Here is a 20,126-nt window from a genome sequence, read left to right as displayed (position 1 = left end):
TTCAGGAAAATTGCCTTTTTATTCTTTATAAATATTTATGTATCTATTCACACAAAAATATGTTATAGAAACATTTAAAATAAATCACTATTTAGTTGGGCTAACACTGAACCAAAAAAAATACAAATAGAAATGGAGTGAAATTGTACACCAAAGTTAATACATTACATTACACTTCATGATTAGTTTCATAATCTGTAATACAAGGTTTCCAGTGTCATCCAGTTGGGGGAAAACAGATTTAAAAACAGGCCAGCTTAGCTTCTTCAGCCTAAAATTATTTAAAAATTTCATTACCCACAAAAAATTTCATTACCACACTGCCAGGGAGGTTGGGAAATACAGAAGAATATACGGCTACTAAGTGTGGTTCAAAAACCTCTGGTATAACTATTTTTTTACAGAAAAAAAGTAGAAGACTACAAACTGGGTTCAGTGTATACTGCTTGGGAGATGGGTGCACCAAAATCTCACAAATCACCACTAAAGAACTTACTCATGTAACCAAATACCACCTGTTCCACAAAAACCTGTGGAACTAAAACAAATAAAACAATTACTACCTCAAAATAATACTGAAATAATATTTAAAATCAAAAAGGTCAAGATGTGGTGGCTGATACCTTTAATCCTAGCAATTTCGGAGGCCGAAGAGGGAAGATTGCTTGAGGCCAGGAGTTTGAGAATAGCCTAGGCAACATAGCAAAAACCTGTCTCTACAAAAAATTAAAAAAAAAAAAAATTAGCCGGGCTTGATGGCTCATGCCTGTAATCACAGCTACTCAGAAGACTGAGGTGGGAGGATCTCCTGAGCTCTGGAGCTTAAGGCTGCAGTGATCACTCCACTGCCCTCTATGCCACCCACACCACTGTCCAGATTGAGTGACAGAGCAATATCCTGTCTCAAAAATAACAGAGCCTACAAAAGTAATAATATAAAATAAATAAAAAGAAAAATACTTTTTGCAGAATAAGTCTTCTGAATACATGAGATTTAGTCATAGCATTTGGGTGGAGGGGAAGACTGTGCTTTTAATGGCTAGTACACGATGCCAGTTAAATTAAATCACAATCAATCAGTTGTTATTTCCACTGGCCATTTCACTAACCTGTCTGCCAAAAACTTAAGTCAATCTAAGCTTTCTAAATCATTTTACAATTTTTAAATAAAAAATGTGATCTTGCAAGCGGTATCCATTAGCAACGATATCTATACATGTGCACATGTACATACAGGCATATGATGACATTGGCTTAAATTATATACATGCATGTGTGATACACATGGTGTGCATAGATATAATTATATATGATTGCAACCAATGCCATTTATAATGCGAACAAATATTCTATTATATTATAACATTTGCCCTGCTAATTAGTGTGTGAAGTTAATAATGAAGATGTCCGTTCAGTTTTTTTCAGTACACCTTTAGAAGTTAAGGAGATTGTATATTTACTCAAAAGGACTGGTTTTATATAATATCACTCTGGCCAATATACATAGTGGTCAGATGGTGCCCACTTCCTGGATTAACAGGGCCTAAAAAAGAGCTTGACACACTCACTCCCAAAAAATTTTTTTAGCAAGAATGAAAGGATAATCTAGTTTTGTTATAGTTGAACATAATATAAAGACTTTATTGTGGTGCAATGATATGATTTTGCTCTGTGTACAAAGACAATTTTATCTCCAAAGTCAGGATATAGTGAATGAGAACTTTCATGAACCAAAAATCTATCCGTGCTGAGTTATTCAGTGAGAAATGCAATGCAGACAATCTATTCTTGCCTAAAGAATATTCTTTATCTAAAGAGGGGAGATTTCTTCTATATTTTAAAATATGCATACCTTTAGGATCACTTGAAAGTTAAAAGGATAATATCCACCAATGAAGGATTTTGTGTAACACCATAATTTATTGAAACACCTTTGATTGGCTACCAAATCACTACATCATACTTACAACTTCTCATGGACTATAACATGAATGCAAAACTAATGACAATTAAGTCAAAGGAAGAAAAACATCACAATAAAATCTTTTTTATGATGCACATAAACATGCATCCAATAATCGGAAATTAATCAAATTGTATTGCTGAAATAAATTACATGGTATATATCCACTGTATATAATAAGTAGTATAACTATATTTCACAATACACTACTGTTTTTGAGTGGTTCCCATTCCCAAAGGATCGAGATAGGAATGTGCATTATATCCATTTTTTTTCAGTCCATTTCATGTATTTCAGGGTACAATATTGATTAGAAAATCCTCTGGGAAATACTTCTGTCTTGTAAGACTGCAGGAGTAATTCTTGCTTATGTCTTTTCTGTGTATAGAAAGAAAAACCAGAAAGAAAGCTCTCAAGGAACAAATAAATTATGGATAACATCTGGAGTCACTATACTCTGTTAGATTAACAACCCTCGCCCAAAAAAGAAAAAAAAAAGTGTTTGTGTCTGCCTTCACTAGAGCCTGAAATAGGAAAAAAAAAAAAAGTGCACATGTTCCCGATCTTTACTGTGGCTAGAGTAGTGTAGAATCTTTCACTGAAGTCACTGATGTCTGTAATATAATCCACCACAATGCATTCATGAAGACAGAAGTAATGTTCACCACTACTCAGACTGTTTGAGACTCAGGATCCCTTTACACACTTAAATATTGAGAACTTAGAGACCTTTGTGTTTGGCGGGGGAAGGGGCATTTCTGTCTACTAATATTTAGTATTAGAAATGCAAATAGAAAAATTTAAAATATGCATTTATTAACTTGTTAAAATAGCCCTAATAAACCCAGTACATGGAGCCATAAATAGCATATTATCATTTTAAAGCTATGTTTTCAAAAAGCTAAAAGGTAACACATTGTTTACATTTTGCAAATCCTTTAACTTTCTGACTTAATAGAAGATGCTGGGTTCTTACATCTGCTTCTGCATTGAATTGTTGTGATATCTTACATAACATTATACTTCATGTAGCCTGTTGAAAACTAAACCCTACATTTAAAAAAATAATAATGCAAGAAAAACTGTGAATGACATCTTAGTAGTATTAGGAAAACAGTTTGGGCTTGGCAGACTCCCTAAAAGGGCCAAATTTAAGAAATGCTCCACAAGAAAATAAAGTTGATCTTCTAGCTGGCTCAAGGATTCTGGGAAAACAGAACTTAACATTTTATATCATAGAAAATTTAAATAGCATTATATTCCACAGCATGGGTTTGAGGAGAAGTGAGAATAGTTATCAAATTCTGGTTATATACCATGTCACCATTTGCTTTTTTCAGTAGTGTTATAAGGAATAGATATCCACAAAAAATAAATAAATAAATAAGTTACCATTTCTTTGAAATCTTGCTGTGTGCAAGTTACTCTCCTAAATATTTTACATTCTCTACCTAATTGAAAGCTTACAACAGCTGCATGACATAGTATAATTATTATCTTTAAATTTGATATGGGGAATTATCACACAGTCTAATTAAGATTCTCACAGTGAAAGCGCAAGTGCTAGAGCTATGATTTGCCTCTGATCTGTCTGAATGCGGAGTATGAAATTTCTCATCTCTCTTTGTCTTATTTTCTTATCCCTACACTTGTCAAAAATATAATATATATAAATTTAGTAGTTAGTAAAAATATATACAAATATATTATTTTATTTTTACACATAAAGCTAATGAATGTCCCAAATGAAAATGTGCATACTTGTCTTCAGTTTCCAACATCTCCATCATCAGGTCATTTATATTCCTCTTTGCTGAGGATAATCTTAATAAATTTATGTGTGCACAATATCAAAGCAGCAAATTGAAAGAGAAACATATCAGGTCATATGTTCAGATCATAAATTCTGCTGCAAAAATTCTAAATAAAACTTATGAGGAAGAAAATAATGCCTTGCAAAAATGTAAATGGCAAAATATCAAGTCTTGTGAATGAGTCTTATGAAAAGTTTTATTTCATAGGCTGAGTTACCAATATATAGGCATTTATTTTATAATTGCTATTTTAATTAATCTAGTTGTATTTAGTAATTTGTTGGCATTACTGTTTCATAAGCACTAAGAAGTTATAGTCTCATTGAAAAGAGTCAAATAAAAAAACTAAATCTTAACTAATAGTATCTGTATTTCTTCAGTAACTTTTAACCTGAAAAGTGGTTTATGCTTTGTAAAAATGTTCATGTGTAATTCATATTTTAAAAATCAAGAAAATATACTCTAGAACCTGAAAGAGTGATTTAGATGGATTAAGTGGTATTTAGTGGAAAATATAGCTCACAAATTCCACCACTGCAACAAATTATAGTGGAATCCCACTGACTCTTTTCTGTGTAGAATATGGTAAAAAAAACTAATAAAAGTATGCATAGCAGTAAGGGAAGGAAATATTTCAAGAAACATGACAAACAATCTGGACTTTAAAGTAGCTGTCAGGCCCAAACACATTCAAATTCATAATTGTCGAACAGTATTTTGGCGAAGTTAAAGAAAGGTAGTCACATTCACTGAAAAATGTTAAGAGCTTAGTAATAAAAATCAAACATAGTATGTAACAGACACAAATGAAAATCAGACACCACATTATGGCTTTGTTACATTTATAAGTTTCAACAACAATATTCAGAAACCAATAACGTTAAATTGATAGTTATTGATTTGTTAGTGTTTGCATGGAGGCTTTGCTGATACAAATGAAAAAGCTTTTGCATAAATACTTAGGTGCTCTGTTTCGGCTTTCTCTTTTGTGCATATAATATTTATATTCCTTTAAACAAAGCTATGATTATAAATAATAGCTGACTACTAAACTTTATTTTATAAAAAACGTGATGAGTTTAGTTCTTGCCACTTCTGCTACTGTTCAGGAATATTCCATATTTATGTATTGCTCTCTGGAATTATAATGGATAATTACCTATTAAAGCTTACATCTATTAAAATAGAAGTACTGAGAATTATTTATAAAATAATAAGGTATATCAAACAACCTGGAGTCATTTAAAGTATATAGGTATTATTATAAATAATTTCATGTGCCAAAAGAAAAATTGTATGCAGACTATGTATAAGCATGAATGAAGTAATAGTTCAGTTTGTATACATTTTTCTCTAAATCTTAGGAATATATGGATACATAGTTATATGGAAAAATAAAATAAAATTTAGTAGTCAGCTATTATTTATGATCATAAGTATTCCCTAGAAACATATAAAATGTAAGATGAAATATGACTTAAGTTCAATAAACACATATGTTTTACAAATCAACAAACTGTTATTGTGTTTATCAATAGATGGAAAGCCCAGGCTGAACCTTGCAGGAGATCACAATTGAAAAAAATAATAATAATGCTTAGAAAATTATTTTTTATTTAAATAAATTATCTTTCCCTTTACAGATGTTTTTAGAATGTAAACATTGTAAGCAACAATGGTTTGATTTTCCAATCAAGATTTTAATATTATTGTTATCTTTTAAAGAAAACATGCTATCACTGAATTATGTAAGATATAATTATATTGAATAAATTTGACTGTGTAAACCAATATAACAGGTCAAAAGAGCTATATAGGCGAGGATCAGAAAAGGAAGGATTACAAGAGCTCAGGACTGACCACATTGGAACAGAGAAGAAGCAGAGGAAACAGAGAGAACAGATGTTCATGAGTATGCAGAAGTTCCCTGGGCTTAGGCTTTAGTTAACCTACACATGTTTCAAACACGCCTCCTGCACCCATTTGACATGGATTTAGAAAGTCGGGGGAGATGAATTTCTGCGATACCACACATCCAGATCTGTAGTGTGAAAAAGAAAAGTGTGATTTAAACATTAAATTAAGATTTTTCAAAGACCTTCGTTTGGTTTAAGGTATAGAAATAGACCTCCCAAATTGTCAATATTAAAACTAATATGTAAGATCTCTATTTAGAATTATTTTGACAAAAATTAGTTTAAGAAAACATTTATTCTACAAAATCTAGGGCATTTGGTCTTTTTCTTCCTAAAAATCTTTATATGAACTAAACTCCTGCAAAGAAATTAAACTTTTCCTAGTGAACTCTAATAAAAGTAGTAAGATAAATTTGATTCTTCAGAAAGTGCTTTTATTCCTTAATCAACACGTACATTAAGTGGGGAAGGTATCCAACATAATCTATGTATCAAGAGTTTATATCCCTATTTATAATTGCTTTAAACTATGAAACATTTATTTAATTATATTAAAGAAACCACTGAATTGCAGCTGAGGAAGAATGAAGTGTAATGTCTGCGTAATATCACGAAGTGGTGTGGGTATACAGTGAGGGTCCCATATGGTTTGCTTTATTAACATCACACAACTTCGAAAACTGATCCCCTGATAAAGATATGAGAGGCACTGAATTTTGATTGTAAAGGTTTATGATAATTATATTTTGAACATTTAAATGTGTTTTTATTCCTAAGGTCTGGGAATTGGGAACATGTTCTATGTGTTTTATGAAGATGGAATCAAAGTGATACAACCCATAGAATGTGAATTTCAGAGGCACATTAAGCCTAGTGAAAAGCTCCTTGGATTTCAGGCAAGTATCTAAAAAGTTCCTTTGACATTTCATGCAGAAATTTTGTTAAGTAGAATTATATTTTGGAAATATAACAAAACCTATACATATATGAGACTTGTGTTGGAAAAAAATTATGAAACCCATGATATTCGGTATTATTCTTTTTAGGTTTTATATCTGAGGAGGAAAATAATATATTATGTATTCCTAAATATTTGCTTGTAATTAAAATGAAAGTAAGAAAAGCGAAATAACAGGATGAACACGACCTGCAATAGCTTTGCCTGCTCTCCAGTTTAGAATACCTCCTGTATTTATAGGTAATATTTACTACAAGAAAATAAAATAAAATAATCTGGTGGGAAGCTAGTATATATTAGATGCTTTATAAATGTAAAACCATTTTTATTCTTCATCTCATTCTTCATGAGGTCCCAATGGAATGGACAATTCAGATAAATAAGGGAAAATATCAAATGTTTTCAACTCCTCATTTCAGCCTACCAGTAGGCAGTGTTGCTGTCATATACTAATACATGGAGACAATAATTTATACTGTAAATCCATGCCCTAGAATGAAAAGAAGGAAAAAAATTATGAGAGGAGATAATATAGGTCAGTTTCCTCCTAGGTATTATGTAGGACAAACAAATATAATGTCCTTTTATTTAAAAATATTTCAGCTATAGGCTAAATTATTAAGTAAAATTCTTACCATTTTGGTTAAGTTATAACTTAATTATACATACAAAAAAATCTTAAATTGCACATTTTATTTTATTTTATTCTATTTTATTTTTATTTTATTTTAAGACAGAGTCTTGCTCTGTCACCCAGATTAGAGTGCAATGGTGCGATCTTGGCTCGCTGCAACCTCTGCCTCCTGGGTTCGAGCAATTCACCTGCCTCAGCCTCCCAAGTAGCTGGGATTACAGGCATCTGCCTCCACACCTGGCTAATTTCTGTATTTTTAGTAGAGACGTGGTTTCAACATGTTGGCCAGGCTGATCTTGAACTCTTGACCTCGTGATACACACTCCTTGGTCTCCCAAAGTTCTGGGATTAGAGGCGTGAGCCACTTCACCCGACCCTATTTTTTTTTAATAATCTTACGTTATCGTTATTAAGTCAGTCTTTGAATAAGTTGTGTTTTGTGCATATATGTATGCAATACATAAACACATGAATAAAAACAAGTTATTGCTGATAAAAGAAATAATTTAAGCCACACTCATATTTTTACAAAAACATTCTGAATAAGAAATATAGACTAACATGCAGATATAGGTAGTGTGGTGTTCAGTATAAATATTATTATTTAGATCAGAACAAAATAATTTTATAGGAGAGTGTTTCTGATTTCTACAGGAATAGCAGTTTTTCAGCTAATAACACATATGTCTTGGCTATATCACAGAATTTGAAACTTCAATTACTAATACTAATAAGATAGGCTGTGAAATTCATACTTTTCATCACAAAACTATCACTTCAGGTATTTGATTTGCAAATTTAGAGACAAAGAATGTTCTTCCTGCACCACATGTGTGCTATTTCAGGGTATCAGTAAATGCTTCATTACTATGTGACTCAAGTCTTAAAGAGCATGCTTTGCTTTCCCAGAACATTTCTTGACAGCTCTGGGTGAGTTAATTTAATAACTTGGAATCTCAAGTTAAAAAAAACAAGCTAAAATTTGATGTGACAGTTTTGTAACATGTCAAGGCAACAAGGATGTGAGCGTTATTTACCTGAATTTCTCTCTCTTTAAAGCTTTATAATACTCAGATGTCCTCCTAAAACAACTAAAGAAAAACAAGGTAGAATTGTGTATATTTATTTATCTATGCATACACGTATTATTTCTCTATGTATCCAATTAAATATGTATATTTGTCTATGTATACATATATATTTATATGTATATACACAGACATAGAGGAGACATAGAGATGTAGGACAAAGCAATGTGATGTATACAGCTCTCTATGTATACATATATATTTATGTATACCTACATAGATAAATAAATATACATAATATATAATAGATACAGAGAAAAATTACATATACAAACTATGTATAATTTTCTGATAAGAAATTAAATATTAAAGAGGAAATAGAAACCAAATATCAATGATGACATCTTTAACTTATTTTCTTCAAACAATGAACCCTTATCCACAAACATACACCAACAGTGACAAAGCAGGGATAACTAGTTACTAATAACTAATCTGCTATATCAGATTATATCAGTCACAGCCCCTGGAAATCTACAGTCATATTGTGTGTGAGACAAATATTAGAGAATATGAAGTTATTCTGGAAATGTATGCTTCTACATAAAACTACATGCAAGGATAGAAAGTTTGCATTCCTATACTGTATTAAAAAGTTTATAAAGGTTTCTGTACTCTTATGGAAGAGTAATGAAAGGAGTAAAAAAAAAGCATGTTTGCATTTTTAAGAAGGGAGAAAACTATCAAATAGTGTTTTGGTTTTGAAAACACATAACATTTTTACTGCATTGGATGTTGAAATTAAAATACAGCTCAAAATTTAAGGTGACCAACATTTGGTAAAGCACCAAGAATAATATAAAAAAGGAAATTGTTATAACTTATTTCTGCTTACGATTTTTAAATAACAAAATATATGGAGAAACACTCATGACATAAAAGAAATATATTTCTTATGTAATTATTATATGCCATATATATGAAAAGAGGCTAGAGTAAATTAAATTCCTTTTATATTACTCTGCCATTTTTCATTCCTTAATATAAAATAAGCTTAAATAATTGGAATATATATATACACAAATACTGTCATGTACATACAAGTATATCCTAATAGAATGAGAAGTGCATTGATCATGTTATGCTTTGAGAATAAGTGTTGAAGTAAATAATTTTTACTTGAAGGTAATATTTTCTACATTTAAAAACAAGATAGATGGCAATTTCAGAGTATGGAAGCTATTTGGTGCTACATTCTCTTAAGAATATATTTCTAATTACAAAGTAATTTCATGAGAAATTTGTTGAATATTATGCAATCAGAAAATATTTATCCAGAAAAACAGAATCAATAGGCTATCCATTTCTCTCTCTGTCTCTATCTCTGCTGCTACCACTACCTCTACCACTACGTTTCCCTCTATTTCTGTCATTTGATTTCTACCTCTATCTCTATCTTTTTCTCTATCTATCTCCTATATGTTTTATTTTAAGGAATTGGCTCACACAATTGCAGGTGGGATATGTCAAGTCCAAAATTTGTAGAGTTTGCCAGCCAGAAGGAAATTCAGATAAGAGTTGATGTTGCAGTCTTAAGTCCAAAATCTACTGGTCTGACTGTCAGTCTGGAAACTTACACAGGAGTTAAAGTCATAGTCTTGAATCTTAAATTCATAGAGCAGGCTGGAAACTCAAGCAGGATTTCTATGTTGAAGCCTAAAGGTAGAATTCCTTCTTTTTTAAAAAACCTTAGTCTTGGCCGGGCGCGGTGGCTCAAGCCTGTAATCCCAGGACTTTGGGAGGCCGAGACGGGCGGATCACGAGGTCAGGAGATCGAGACCATCCTGGCTAACCGGGTGAAACCCCGTCTCTACTAAAAAAAAAAAAAATACAAAAAACTAGCCGGGCGAGATGGCGGGCGCCTGTAATCCCAGCTACTTGGGAGGCTGAGGCGGGAGAATGGCGTAAACCCGGGAGGCGGAGCTTGCAGTGAGCTGAGATCCGGCCACTGCGCTCCAGCCTGGGCCACAGACAGAAACAAAAAACAAAAAACAAAAACCTTAGTCTTTGCTCTTAAGTCCTTCAACTGATTAGATGAGGCCCATAAACATTATGGAGGGTAATCTGTTTACTTATAGTCAACTAATTATAAATGCTAATCACCTCACAAGCATCTTCACAGCAACATCCAGACAAGTATTTGACCAAACAAGTGGGCATCATAATCTAGCCATGCTGACGTATAAATCAACCATCACATCTTCCTGTCCCTTGTAGTCAAGGATTAAGTTTGGTTAGTGTTTGTATTCTCAACATGCTCGGTACAATGTCTTACATATGACAGGCCAAGAAACATTTGTTAAATGAATTTAACAAAAATTCCATTGCTTTAAGCCTTAGCTATTCATTGTTTTATGCATTCTCTAAGTTTAAAAATGTACACATCTAATTCTCTCTCTACATTAATACTTCTCCTTAATTTACAATTGCCATGAAACAATATTCTTCTTTCAATGTGTTTGTGAAAAATGTTTCATAGAGTAATTTATCATTGAATTGTTTCAGAGTGACTATAACCTCATGGATCTATTAATTCAGGATCACGTAGTGATAAGTTCCTGTGTAAATGCACTGTATATGAGTTTTTAGTACCGAAAAAAGCACTAATGTGTTTCATTTTAGAAGACAGATTTCTTGAGTACCAATGGTGGAAATGAGTCTTTTGGAATCATTTTTTCCCATGAAAAGGGATTAAATATGAATATAATATTTTTCAAATTCATGGTCTCCATTAAGAGAGAGCAGCAGTGTACTTCCCAATATAACTCATTGATCAATAAAGTTTAAATAAGACCTGATATATTTAGAGTGTAGAATCAAATCTCTCAGAAAATGGTGTTGTGCTTGCTGAAATAAAAACTCAATTTTGATGTAATGTCAGATTACGTTAGGTTTCACGTTTTGATAGTGAGTTGGTGAGGATATGTACAACAGACTTTTAGTTATTTTTCGTCTTTTTTCCATCTTGTTATGTAGCTTTACTAGATACGATTATTTCTATATTTATCCCAGTTGTACACATGATTTCATCATGTCACCTAGAGTATGAACTTCAAGCAAATAGAATTATATTTCAGACTTATGGATTCAGGACTCAAACTGAAAAGGAGTTTGGAAATATGTTTAAAATTACAGGCTCAAAAACAAGCTTTCCCAAGATCACCAACTTGGTTACTCTTCTGGTTTTCTACCACGGTTCCATCCTTATCTATTACTCTTTTATTCTTTGACACTTCTTCATTCAGTCACCTTCTTTGCTTGTTACAGATCTAGCTGCTGCTCTTCACATATGCCATGGTATTACTTATTATTTAATGGATCCTGAAATAAGTTTAAAGAAAACCATGTGTCTTATTATGCATATGTCTTATATTGTGGAACCTGAAAGATCTATTACTGATTTGTTGTTGTTGTTGTTTTGTTTTGTTGAAACAAGATCTCACTCTTTCGCCGAGGTTGGTGTGCCGTGGTGCATTCATAGCTCACTGCAGTGTTGAGTTCCTGGGCTCAAGGGATCCTTCTACCTCAGCCTCGTGGGTAGCTGAAATTACAAGTGCACACCACTGAATCCGATTAATTATTTTCAATTTTTTGCAGAGACGGGGCCTCACAAGCTGCCCAGGCTAGTCACTAATTCCTGGGCTCAAGAGATTCTCTTGACTTAACCTCTGAAGCTCTAGGATTACAGCCATGAGCCATCTCAGCCAGCCTATACCCGGTTTTAATGCTAACTTAAATTATACTGAACTGTAGAACTGAACTCATTATACTTTATACAGGGAGTCTGATGTAAGTCTCCTCTAAAATGTCTGTTATCCAGGTTTGGAGTTTCCACAAGCCAAAATTATTTTACCTTTATAAACTACTGTTACCAGTCTGTTAGAAAAGAATTCTTGCATAGGAACAGGTTGTTTGTAATGTCCAGAATACTTACGTTTCAAGAAATTGAAACTGAGATTAGAAACTGGGAAGCTCAATGGTCCACATTTCTTTTTCTGCTATTGTTGACCTTTATCTCAAGCAAAGCAACCTTCAGGGTGTTCATCAGTTCCCTTGCTCTGTTTCTAGTCCAGTTATACTTCTGCAAACTTGGTCCTCAAAAATAGTCGTTTGAAATACCAGCCCCTTTACATGATGCAGACAATCCATTTCCCCATGAAGCCAGTGGGTAACCTTTTGAATACAACACCACCATCTTTCAGAAGGGGAATCAAAATGTTTCCCCACTTATTTATTTATTTTTTTTCCTCAGGGTGTCTCTTTTCAAACCTGGCTTAACTTACAGAGTTATAGAATGATAACAACGTGAGCCTTAGTCCCTTTGTGGTTACAGTGATATCCTGCAAAGAGCTACCTGAAGAGAGGAATGTAAACTACTTCTAACTATTCCTTAGAAGATTATTCTGTAAATTTAAAAAGAAATGAATTTAACAAATCAGTGCTTGACATCGTAGATGTAAAGAGGTCTTATAAAGCTTCCTTAATAATCACACTGTTTTATAATTCTCACTTTGTGTTTCTGTTAAGCTTTAATATGTAAGCCTAAAATTGGGGGGAACAACAGTGGAAAGCTCATAAATGTAATGGAGTTGTATAGCATTATTAAGTGGGCCAAGCAGCATATGAAGTCCTTTCAAGAGATTATCGCTAACAAGTAGCCAAGGTATTTGGATGAATGTGATCAGAATGATGTGTGTTTCAGACAATCCATCGACAACATTTTTATATGATTAATAAGGACTCACTTACACACATGTAAAAGTGCATTCCACACACTTTACAAATAAACGTGTTTAAGGTTATTTAGATTTTTCAATAGAAACTTCTTAAAGGTAAAATTGAAGATTTTGACAGAAAAAATATTGATACAAATATATTTAAACATCAAAACCTTTTACTTGAGATTTACAAAATCACACAAATCTATCATATTAGATGTGTCTTAAAGAATACTTAGTCTTTTCATATAAGATATATTTTAACACAAAAAAAAAGACCTATTTTTTCCAGGTAATATATTTTCATGGCAAATATAAAATAAAACAAAATATTTTATTATAAAATACAATATATTATTCCTTCATGTTTCCCTATGTCTAGTGCCAGCTCGATCAATTGCTACATTTAATCACTAAAAAAGGTAGTTAGCAGTGGTATTTCTTGAATTATCAATATTAAATATTGTCTGTTGGTGTTCTTCTGTGAAAGACAATAATTTTGCTTATACAATTCTAATAACTTTTTTTTCCTAAATATATTGAAAATTATATAATTATTTTGCATACTCATGGGTTAGATTTACAATATAATGATTACATCTTTAGCTTTTATTTTTCTCAACATTTCTAAAAATTTTCATTTAACTATAAGTTTCTGAATACTGGCTTCATTTCTCACTGTTTACTTTTGATATTTCAACAATAGTTCTCACAATTTCAATTTAACAGTGAAGACATCCATTTCTTTAAAAATTTTTTCCATATTTTAAAAAAGTCACAAATATCAGTCTGGAGGTGGTGAGGGAAGGAAAGTATACTATGAGAAACTGTGTTTCAATTTTATTTTACTAAATGTTTCTATTGGTAAATATTAAAAATTAACTCTTCAGTATTTAAAAATACATTTACATTTCTCCATGCACTATATAATTATTTTATATACCATGTTGTCTGCATGGAAATTAAGAAAGAACTATGTAATAAGAATTACAATGAAAATAGCTTAAACTTCAAAATTATCATTCATATTTTAGTGTGTAAGCTGCCAACTTATTGCTCATTATAACTCGTTTTTTTCTATCTTAGTCATTTATTTTCAAAATGTTGTTGATCCCATTTTAGAGGACATATTATGGGTTGCTTGGCAAATTAATGGCAGAGTCAATATTTCATCTAGAACTTGCCAAGCAAAAACATAGTTGCGCCATGAGCTATGCTGTCCACCTATTTTTTAATTTTAGAAAACAACAGAATTAAAGCAGCTGCTGTTTTCATGTAAACACATATTACATATATATGCATATATACATGTTAACAGAAAGGTGTACTAGAAGTTATGTTCTGGCTATATTTTAAAATAAATATTTCATAGTATGCCTCTACAGTAGTTTATAGATGAGATCTAAATTTGACCCATTTAATATTGACTTCCAAATTATCACTCATGCACGGAGGTTTGTTTACTTGTTTATCCATATTTGGAATTTGCTTTGTGTCAAGCATTGTGATAGGCAGGGGAGAGAAAATAATAACATAACAGATACAGAAATTTTAAGCACACTCAAGTGTAATGGTTGCTCTTATAGACAGATGTACACTGAGGGCACAAAAAGAGAAATAATACTACTGAATTTCTCCTAATTTAAATATTTTTCAAAAGATCAGGAAACTAGGCTGTCTTAAAGATATAGAAGGGTAAAAGGAAGATGAAATTGATATGTGGCTGCATATTGTACAATCCTATTATAAATCTCATTTGTATAGCTTTAAAGAAAATTTAACATAAAACACATTTCAAGGGTGCAACTACTGGCAGCATAACTATATTGCTTGAAAACTCTACCAAGGTGTTTCTGCTGGAATGGGGAATGGGATCTATTTGTTGGCTGTCTCTCTCTCTCTCTCTTTTTTTTTTTTTTTTTTTTTTTTTGAGACTGAGTCTCACTCTGTTGCCCAGGCTGGATTTCAGTGGCGTGTTCTTAACTCACTGCAACCTCTGCCTCCCGGTTCAAGCCAGTCTCCTGCCTCAGCCTCTACAGTAGCTGGGATTACAATCGCGTGCCACCACGCCCAGCTAATTTTTGTATTTTTAGTAAAAACGAGGTTTCACCATGTTGACCAGGCTGGTCTTGAAGTCCTGACCTCAGGTGATTTGCCCACCTGTTTCCCAAAGTGCTGGGATTACAGGCATGAGCCACCACGCCCGGCCTGTAGGCTCTCTCCTAAGTGTTATTGCTTCCACCCTGAAAAAGAAGCAATCAGTTCTATCCCATCTCTATTTTAAAGTAAAAAATTAACTCCTTATGATAGGAGAAAAGGAGAAAGATTACATGTTTAAAAATGTATATATCTAGTATCATTTACATTCAAAACTTAACTCTGTAATCTGTGATTTTCACTAAACAGTAGCTAATATAATTTCACAAAAGATATCTAATAGCTGATAGCTCCCTTTTGAACTTACTTGAAAAATTAAAAGATAGGATTAAATAATAGCATACTGATTATATAATCTGTATATATTTCTAAGGATTTACACTGAACTAAATCACCGGGTCAGGTTTTGTGAATTCTCAATATTGTTTTCAAGTTGTTACTCTGAAGAATTTTCCTAAAATGGATAATGTGGCCTGGAACCCTAATTAAATTTTCAGTAAAAAAAAAAAGAGGCCAGATAAAATGTAATATTTTATAAATATGATAATAAATGTATAGTTATCAATGTAATGGACAAAGATAATGTGCTTTTTATTTCTATGTTTTCATATCAAATGAAGGTAGGTACAGAGCCAAAGTCTTTAAGTAAATGATGCTTTTTAAAAAACAAATCTTTTGGCCAGGCGTGGTGGTTCATGCCTATAATCCCAGCACTTTGGGAGGCCGAGGCGGGCGGATCACGAGGTCAGAAGATCGATGCCATCCTGGCTAACACGGTGAAACCCCGTCTCTACTAAAAATACAAAAATTTAGCCAGGCGTGGTGGCGGGCGCCTGTAGTCCCAGCTACTTTGGAGGCTGAGGCAGGAGAATGGCGTGAACCCGGGAGGCAGAGCTTGCGGTGAGCTGAAATCATGCTACTAGGAGCAAGACTCGTCTCAAAAAAAAAAAAGTCATTTTTATGGGTTTCCTTTAAATGATAAAACATAGCAATAGTATACATATATAACAATCTTTGTCCAATATTACTTTACCACATAACTGTATGAAATCAAATGCAAAGCTCTTTTAGTCATTCTTATGTAGCACAAATTTATGTGTGAATTACAATAATGCTTAAAAATTAAACACATATAATTATCTCTGTAAAACATTTATAGTTTTTAAAGATAAATTGATTTCATTTCAGAGTAATTTTTTCAGTCAATTGTAGTTTTGCAAACCCTATTAAGCCTTTGTTCCATGTAAGGCACTTCTGTACCAGACAATATGGAAAGATGGAAGAACGAAGCACCAGCTGTATTGTGAGATTATGTGCCACAGGGAAAAAAAAGTTTAATTCCTAAGTGATATACTGTACTGAATCAAATGTGGATAATCCAGCAATCACAAAATCCACCTGATTTATCCTTCCATGTAAACATTTTTTAGTTAGTAAACAGAGTGAGATAATCACAGGGAAAGCCTACATATGCATATCTAGAATAGTAATTAATAAAATCTGTCTCACTCCTCAATTAAGTTTCCCAAAAATAGAAATTGTACAGCATGTGTTATCAGAACTCGTGTGTCATTACTAAAAGGAGAGAGAAACATTTAAGAGGGAGAAAGGAGAACTTGTATTATATCAGATGTTCCATCTTCAAACTGTATGACACTTTTCGTTAAAAGTTTGTTTTTGATTATTTTATGAATTTGTAATAAGAAATAATGAAATTAATTCCACAATAATATTAGAAATTCAGAGGATCAGAGTAAATTAAATCCAACTAGAATTCATACAAAATGTCTTTTAAAAACTAGAGTTTTTATTTCAACAGAATTCATGTCTCTATTTTCTGGTCATATGAATAAAACGAATATAATGCAGATTTGAAATTAAAAAAACCTATTACATGAAAAATCCAGCTGAGAAAATGAATTCTACATGATAGGACTGAAGTACAAAAACAAACCAAAAAAAATTACATTTTAATTCCTGCAGCTGTGTTTTAAAAGCTGCATTAAGAAAGTATCCCAAACTCCCTCTTTTCAATGTTTAATAAAAAGGCTGGATATCTATTGTCAGGAAAACTGCACAGAAAGATGTATACTTTTGGCACTTAAAACAAATATTTTATTGACTTTTTCATGATAAGAATTTATTAATCAACAGTTGGTGGTCACTTAACTTCATGTGTTACGTGGTAATTATTTTCTTTAGTTTTATTTTTTTTTCCCTCACTAACCAACCCACTAACTGTGCTGTGTGCCACAAGTTAAAGAAAGAATATCACTGCTCCTATACAATTCAAATAGTCATCATATCGAGGAAAGTTTAAACACATCTAATTCTCTAATTCCAACTTACCCATACTAGGTTTAAATTAGTTTGATCCATAAACCCTCATTGTTCATACAATTTGCAATTACCAATATCCATCCAGTCATTTTCTATTATTTTTGCTTTAATATTGTTTCAATTCCAACACCTTTTTGTCAAGCTCTATTTACTATTTTTTGGATCTAACTCTAGACCTTTTGTCTTGATATTTAATTTGCTTTCCCTACTATTCAAATATATGCCTTTCCCAACAGACATTAAATGCCTGCCTGCCTCTCCTGTTCTCAGTGTCTAATGGCACCTGGACCTTCCCCCTAGCTAGGATTTCAGCTCCTTTAAAATAACTATAAAAGCCAGAAAAGCTACCACCTAGTCCTACATTCACAAAGCATCTAGAATTTGGTTTTTATGTTCTGTAAGCATTTGAAATTTAACACCCTACAGTTGTGTCTTTTTAAACCAACTTTTCTTTTCTAATTCAATATTTTTATAAACCACTATAACATTTTACATTTAAGCAGAGTTGAAATAATTCAAATAAATTGGTTTTTTTTTTCATGAAAAAAAATTGACAAACTTCTGATTTAATCCTCTCAGTTTTCAGGTAAAGAAATGAGAAAGATCAAGTGATTTGTTCAGTCATGGAACTGCCAAACACCAGACAGAACAAAATTCTTCTTGCCCTATATGCAATAATCATGCCACATTTAAAGTAGCTCTCTAAATCTCTTGAACATGCACAGCAAACTTCCTTCCAAAACATTTGGTAATTTTTTTTTTTACGTTTGCATCAAAAGCATGTAGACTGTTACAGTTTTTGTCAAATGTAGCACATCGATAATTTTCTATATGAAAATAGGAGGTAACTTTTATTGATCACTTGACCTTTTCAAATATGATTGTATGTACTTCTCACAATAACTCCATGTGATAGCTAATATTATTATACCCAATTTACCAATGAGGTAACAAGCCTCAGCAGGTCTACTTGCACAGACAATATAAGTACACCTTTGGACATTACACTGAGGTCTCTTTGGCCTCAAAACCTGTTATTTTTAACCTCTCTAATATGCTATCTGTAAAGAGAAAACAATGCTCAGCTTATGATAGCATAGTGTTATAAGCTTTGTTTTTATTGTATTGCTGAAAGACATAATATATTAAAAGAAAGAAGAAACAATTCTGTAATGTAGCCTTTGGACCTTGATATCCTAAAGCAAAATCATGCTACATAAGTGTGTCCATGTAGCACAAAGTAGGCAAATACAGCCCCCAAGTTACCATGACTACCTATATTCTGACTAATATGAGAAAGACTGCTTATGATATTATAAATGAAATCGGAAATTGAATGGGATAAATTTAATATATCTCATTTTAGAAAAAAATATATTGCTTTGGTTATAAGCAATTAAAAAATAACTGAAAGTATTTTATCCTCAGTGCTTTAAAAAAATGGTCAAATGAGGAGACTATTCAATGCTACCAAATCGTTCAATGCATTTTTGTAAGATTGATTTTTTCCAATATTGCAAAGCGATATTGAAAGGAATTTATATCTAGCGTATTCACAAATAGTTCAGTCTTGATCATGTGTGTATATAGACAAATATTTCTACATGACTATAAATAATCCTAGGAATCCAAACCTGAATATTCTAATTCAGTACAAAAGTAACTGTGTTGTATTTGCCTTGATTTATGACAAACTGAATAAATCCTCATTCAGAATAATTATTTATATTCCTTGCATTTGACAAACTGAACATTTTTTCTCCAAGTATTTTATTATTCACTTTCAAAATTTATAGCAATAGACTCAGATTGTGACAGCTTCGTTAAAAATATATACTTCAAAGAAAGACTGAAAGAGAGAAAGAGAGAGAGCTACAATAAAAAAGCATGAAATCAGTGCTTCCTAAACTCTGTGGGAGAAAAAAAATCACTGAGTTTTGCTCATTCTGTTTTTCTCTTGTAAAAACCAGTGGATAGTTTTCACTACATGAAATCCTCCAGGCAAATTTGACAATACTCAAACTGGTTTAAATACTATTAAATTAGATAGGTCTACTGATCACATACAGGGAAATTACGGCAATGTCAAATTGCTATAAAAGGTTCTCAATGGTTAATTTCAATATCTATGCAATCCTCAGCTTGGTAGCAAATTGTATGTCAACTGGTAGCAGTTTACAGACCACATTTTGATTAGTACTACTCTAGAATTCAGTTTCTCAATGATTCTGCATGACATTGCATAGTGTTTAATATAATGATTGAGTAACATACACCACTTCTTGACTCTTTTTTTTTTTGGCTATTATAAGCGACATTTAAACACGTATTTACTAAGCAAATATTGTACCTTCAGCGTTATGTTTGGGAAATGTAGAAATACAGGAATAGCAAAGGCTAACATTTTAATTGGAAATATAATATATGATTCATTGCCAAATTATAAGTCACAAAATAAAAATTCTGTGAAAATTCAGACAAGAAGAAAATCAGTGAAACACCTCGAAGCTAGGAATGAATTATGTAGGTGTTGGAAAT

The 20,126-nt window shown here is 32.2% G+C and overlaps 1 protein-coding gene across 6 annotated transcripts in view; it reads left to right on the top strand.

Moving 5' to 3' along the window:
- FSTL5 (follistatin like 5) overlaps positions 1–20,126 on the top strand; it is an 812,423-nt gene that overhangs the window by 696,654 nt on the left and 95,643 nt on the right. For all 6 annotated transcript variants that reach the window (XM_005556204.4, XM_005556203.4, XM_005556206.4 and 3 more), the window contains one exon: positions 6,471–6,589. In XM_005556204.4, the coding sequence (XP_005556261.3) occupies positions 6,471–6,589 (119 nt within the window). The remainder of the gene's footprint in view (positions 1–6,470; positions 6,590–20,126) is intronic.

Source organism: Macaca fascicularis, chromosome 5 (assembly GCF_037993035.2).
Source record: "Macaca fascicularis isolate 582-1 chromosome 5, T2T-MFA8v1.1".
Taxonomy (NCBI): domain Eukaryota; kingdom Metazoa; phylum Chordata; class Mammalia; order Primates; family Cercopithecidae; genus Macaca; species Macaca fascicularis.
Note: the sequence above shows the minus strand (reverse complement) of the source record. Positions and strands in the feature narration are given on the sequence as shown.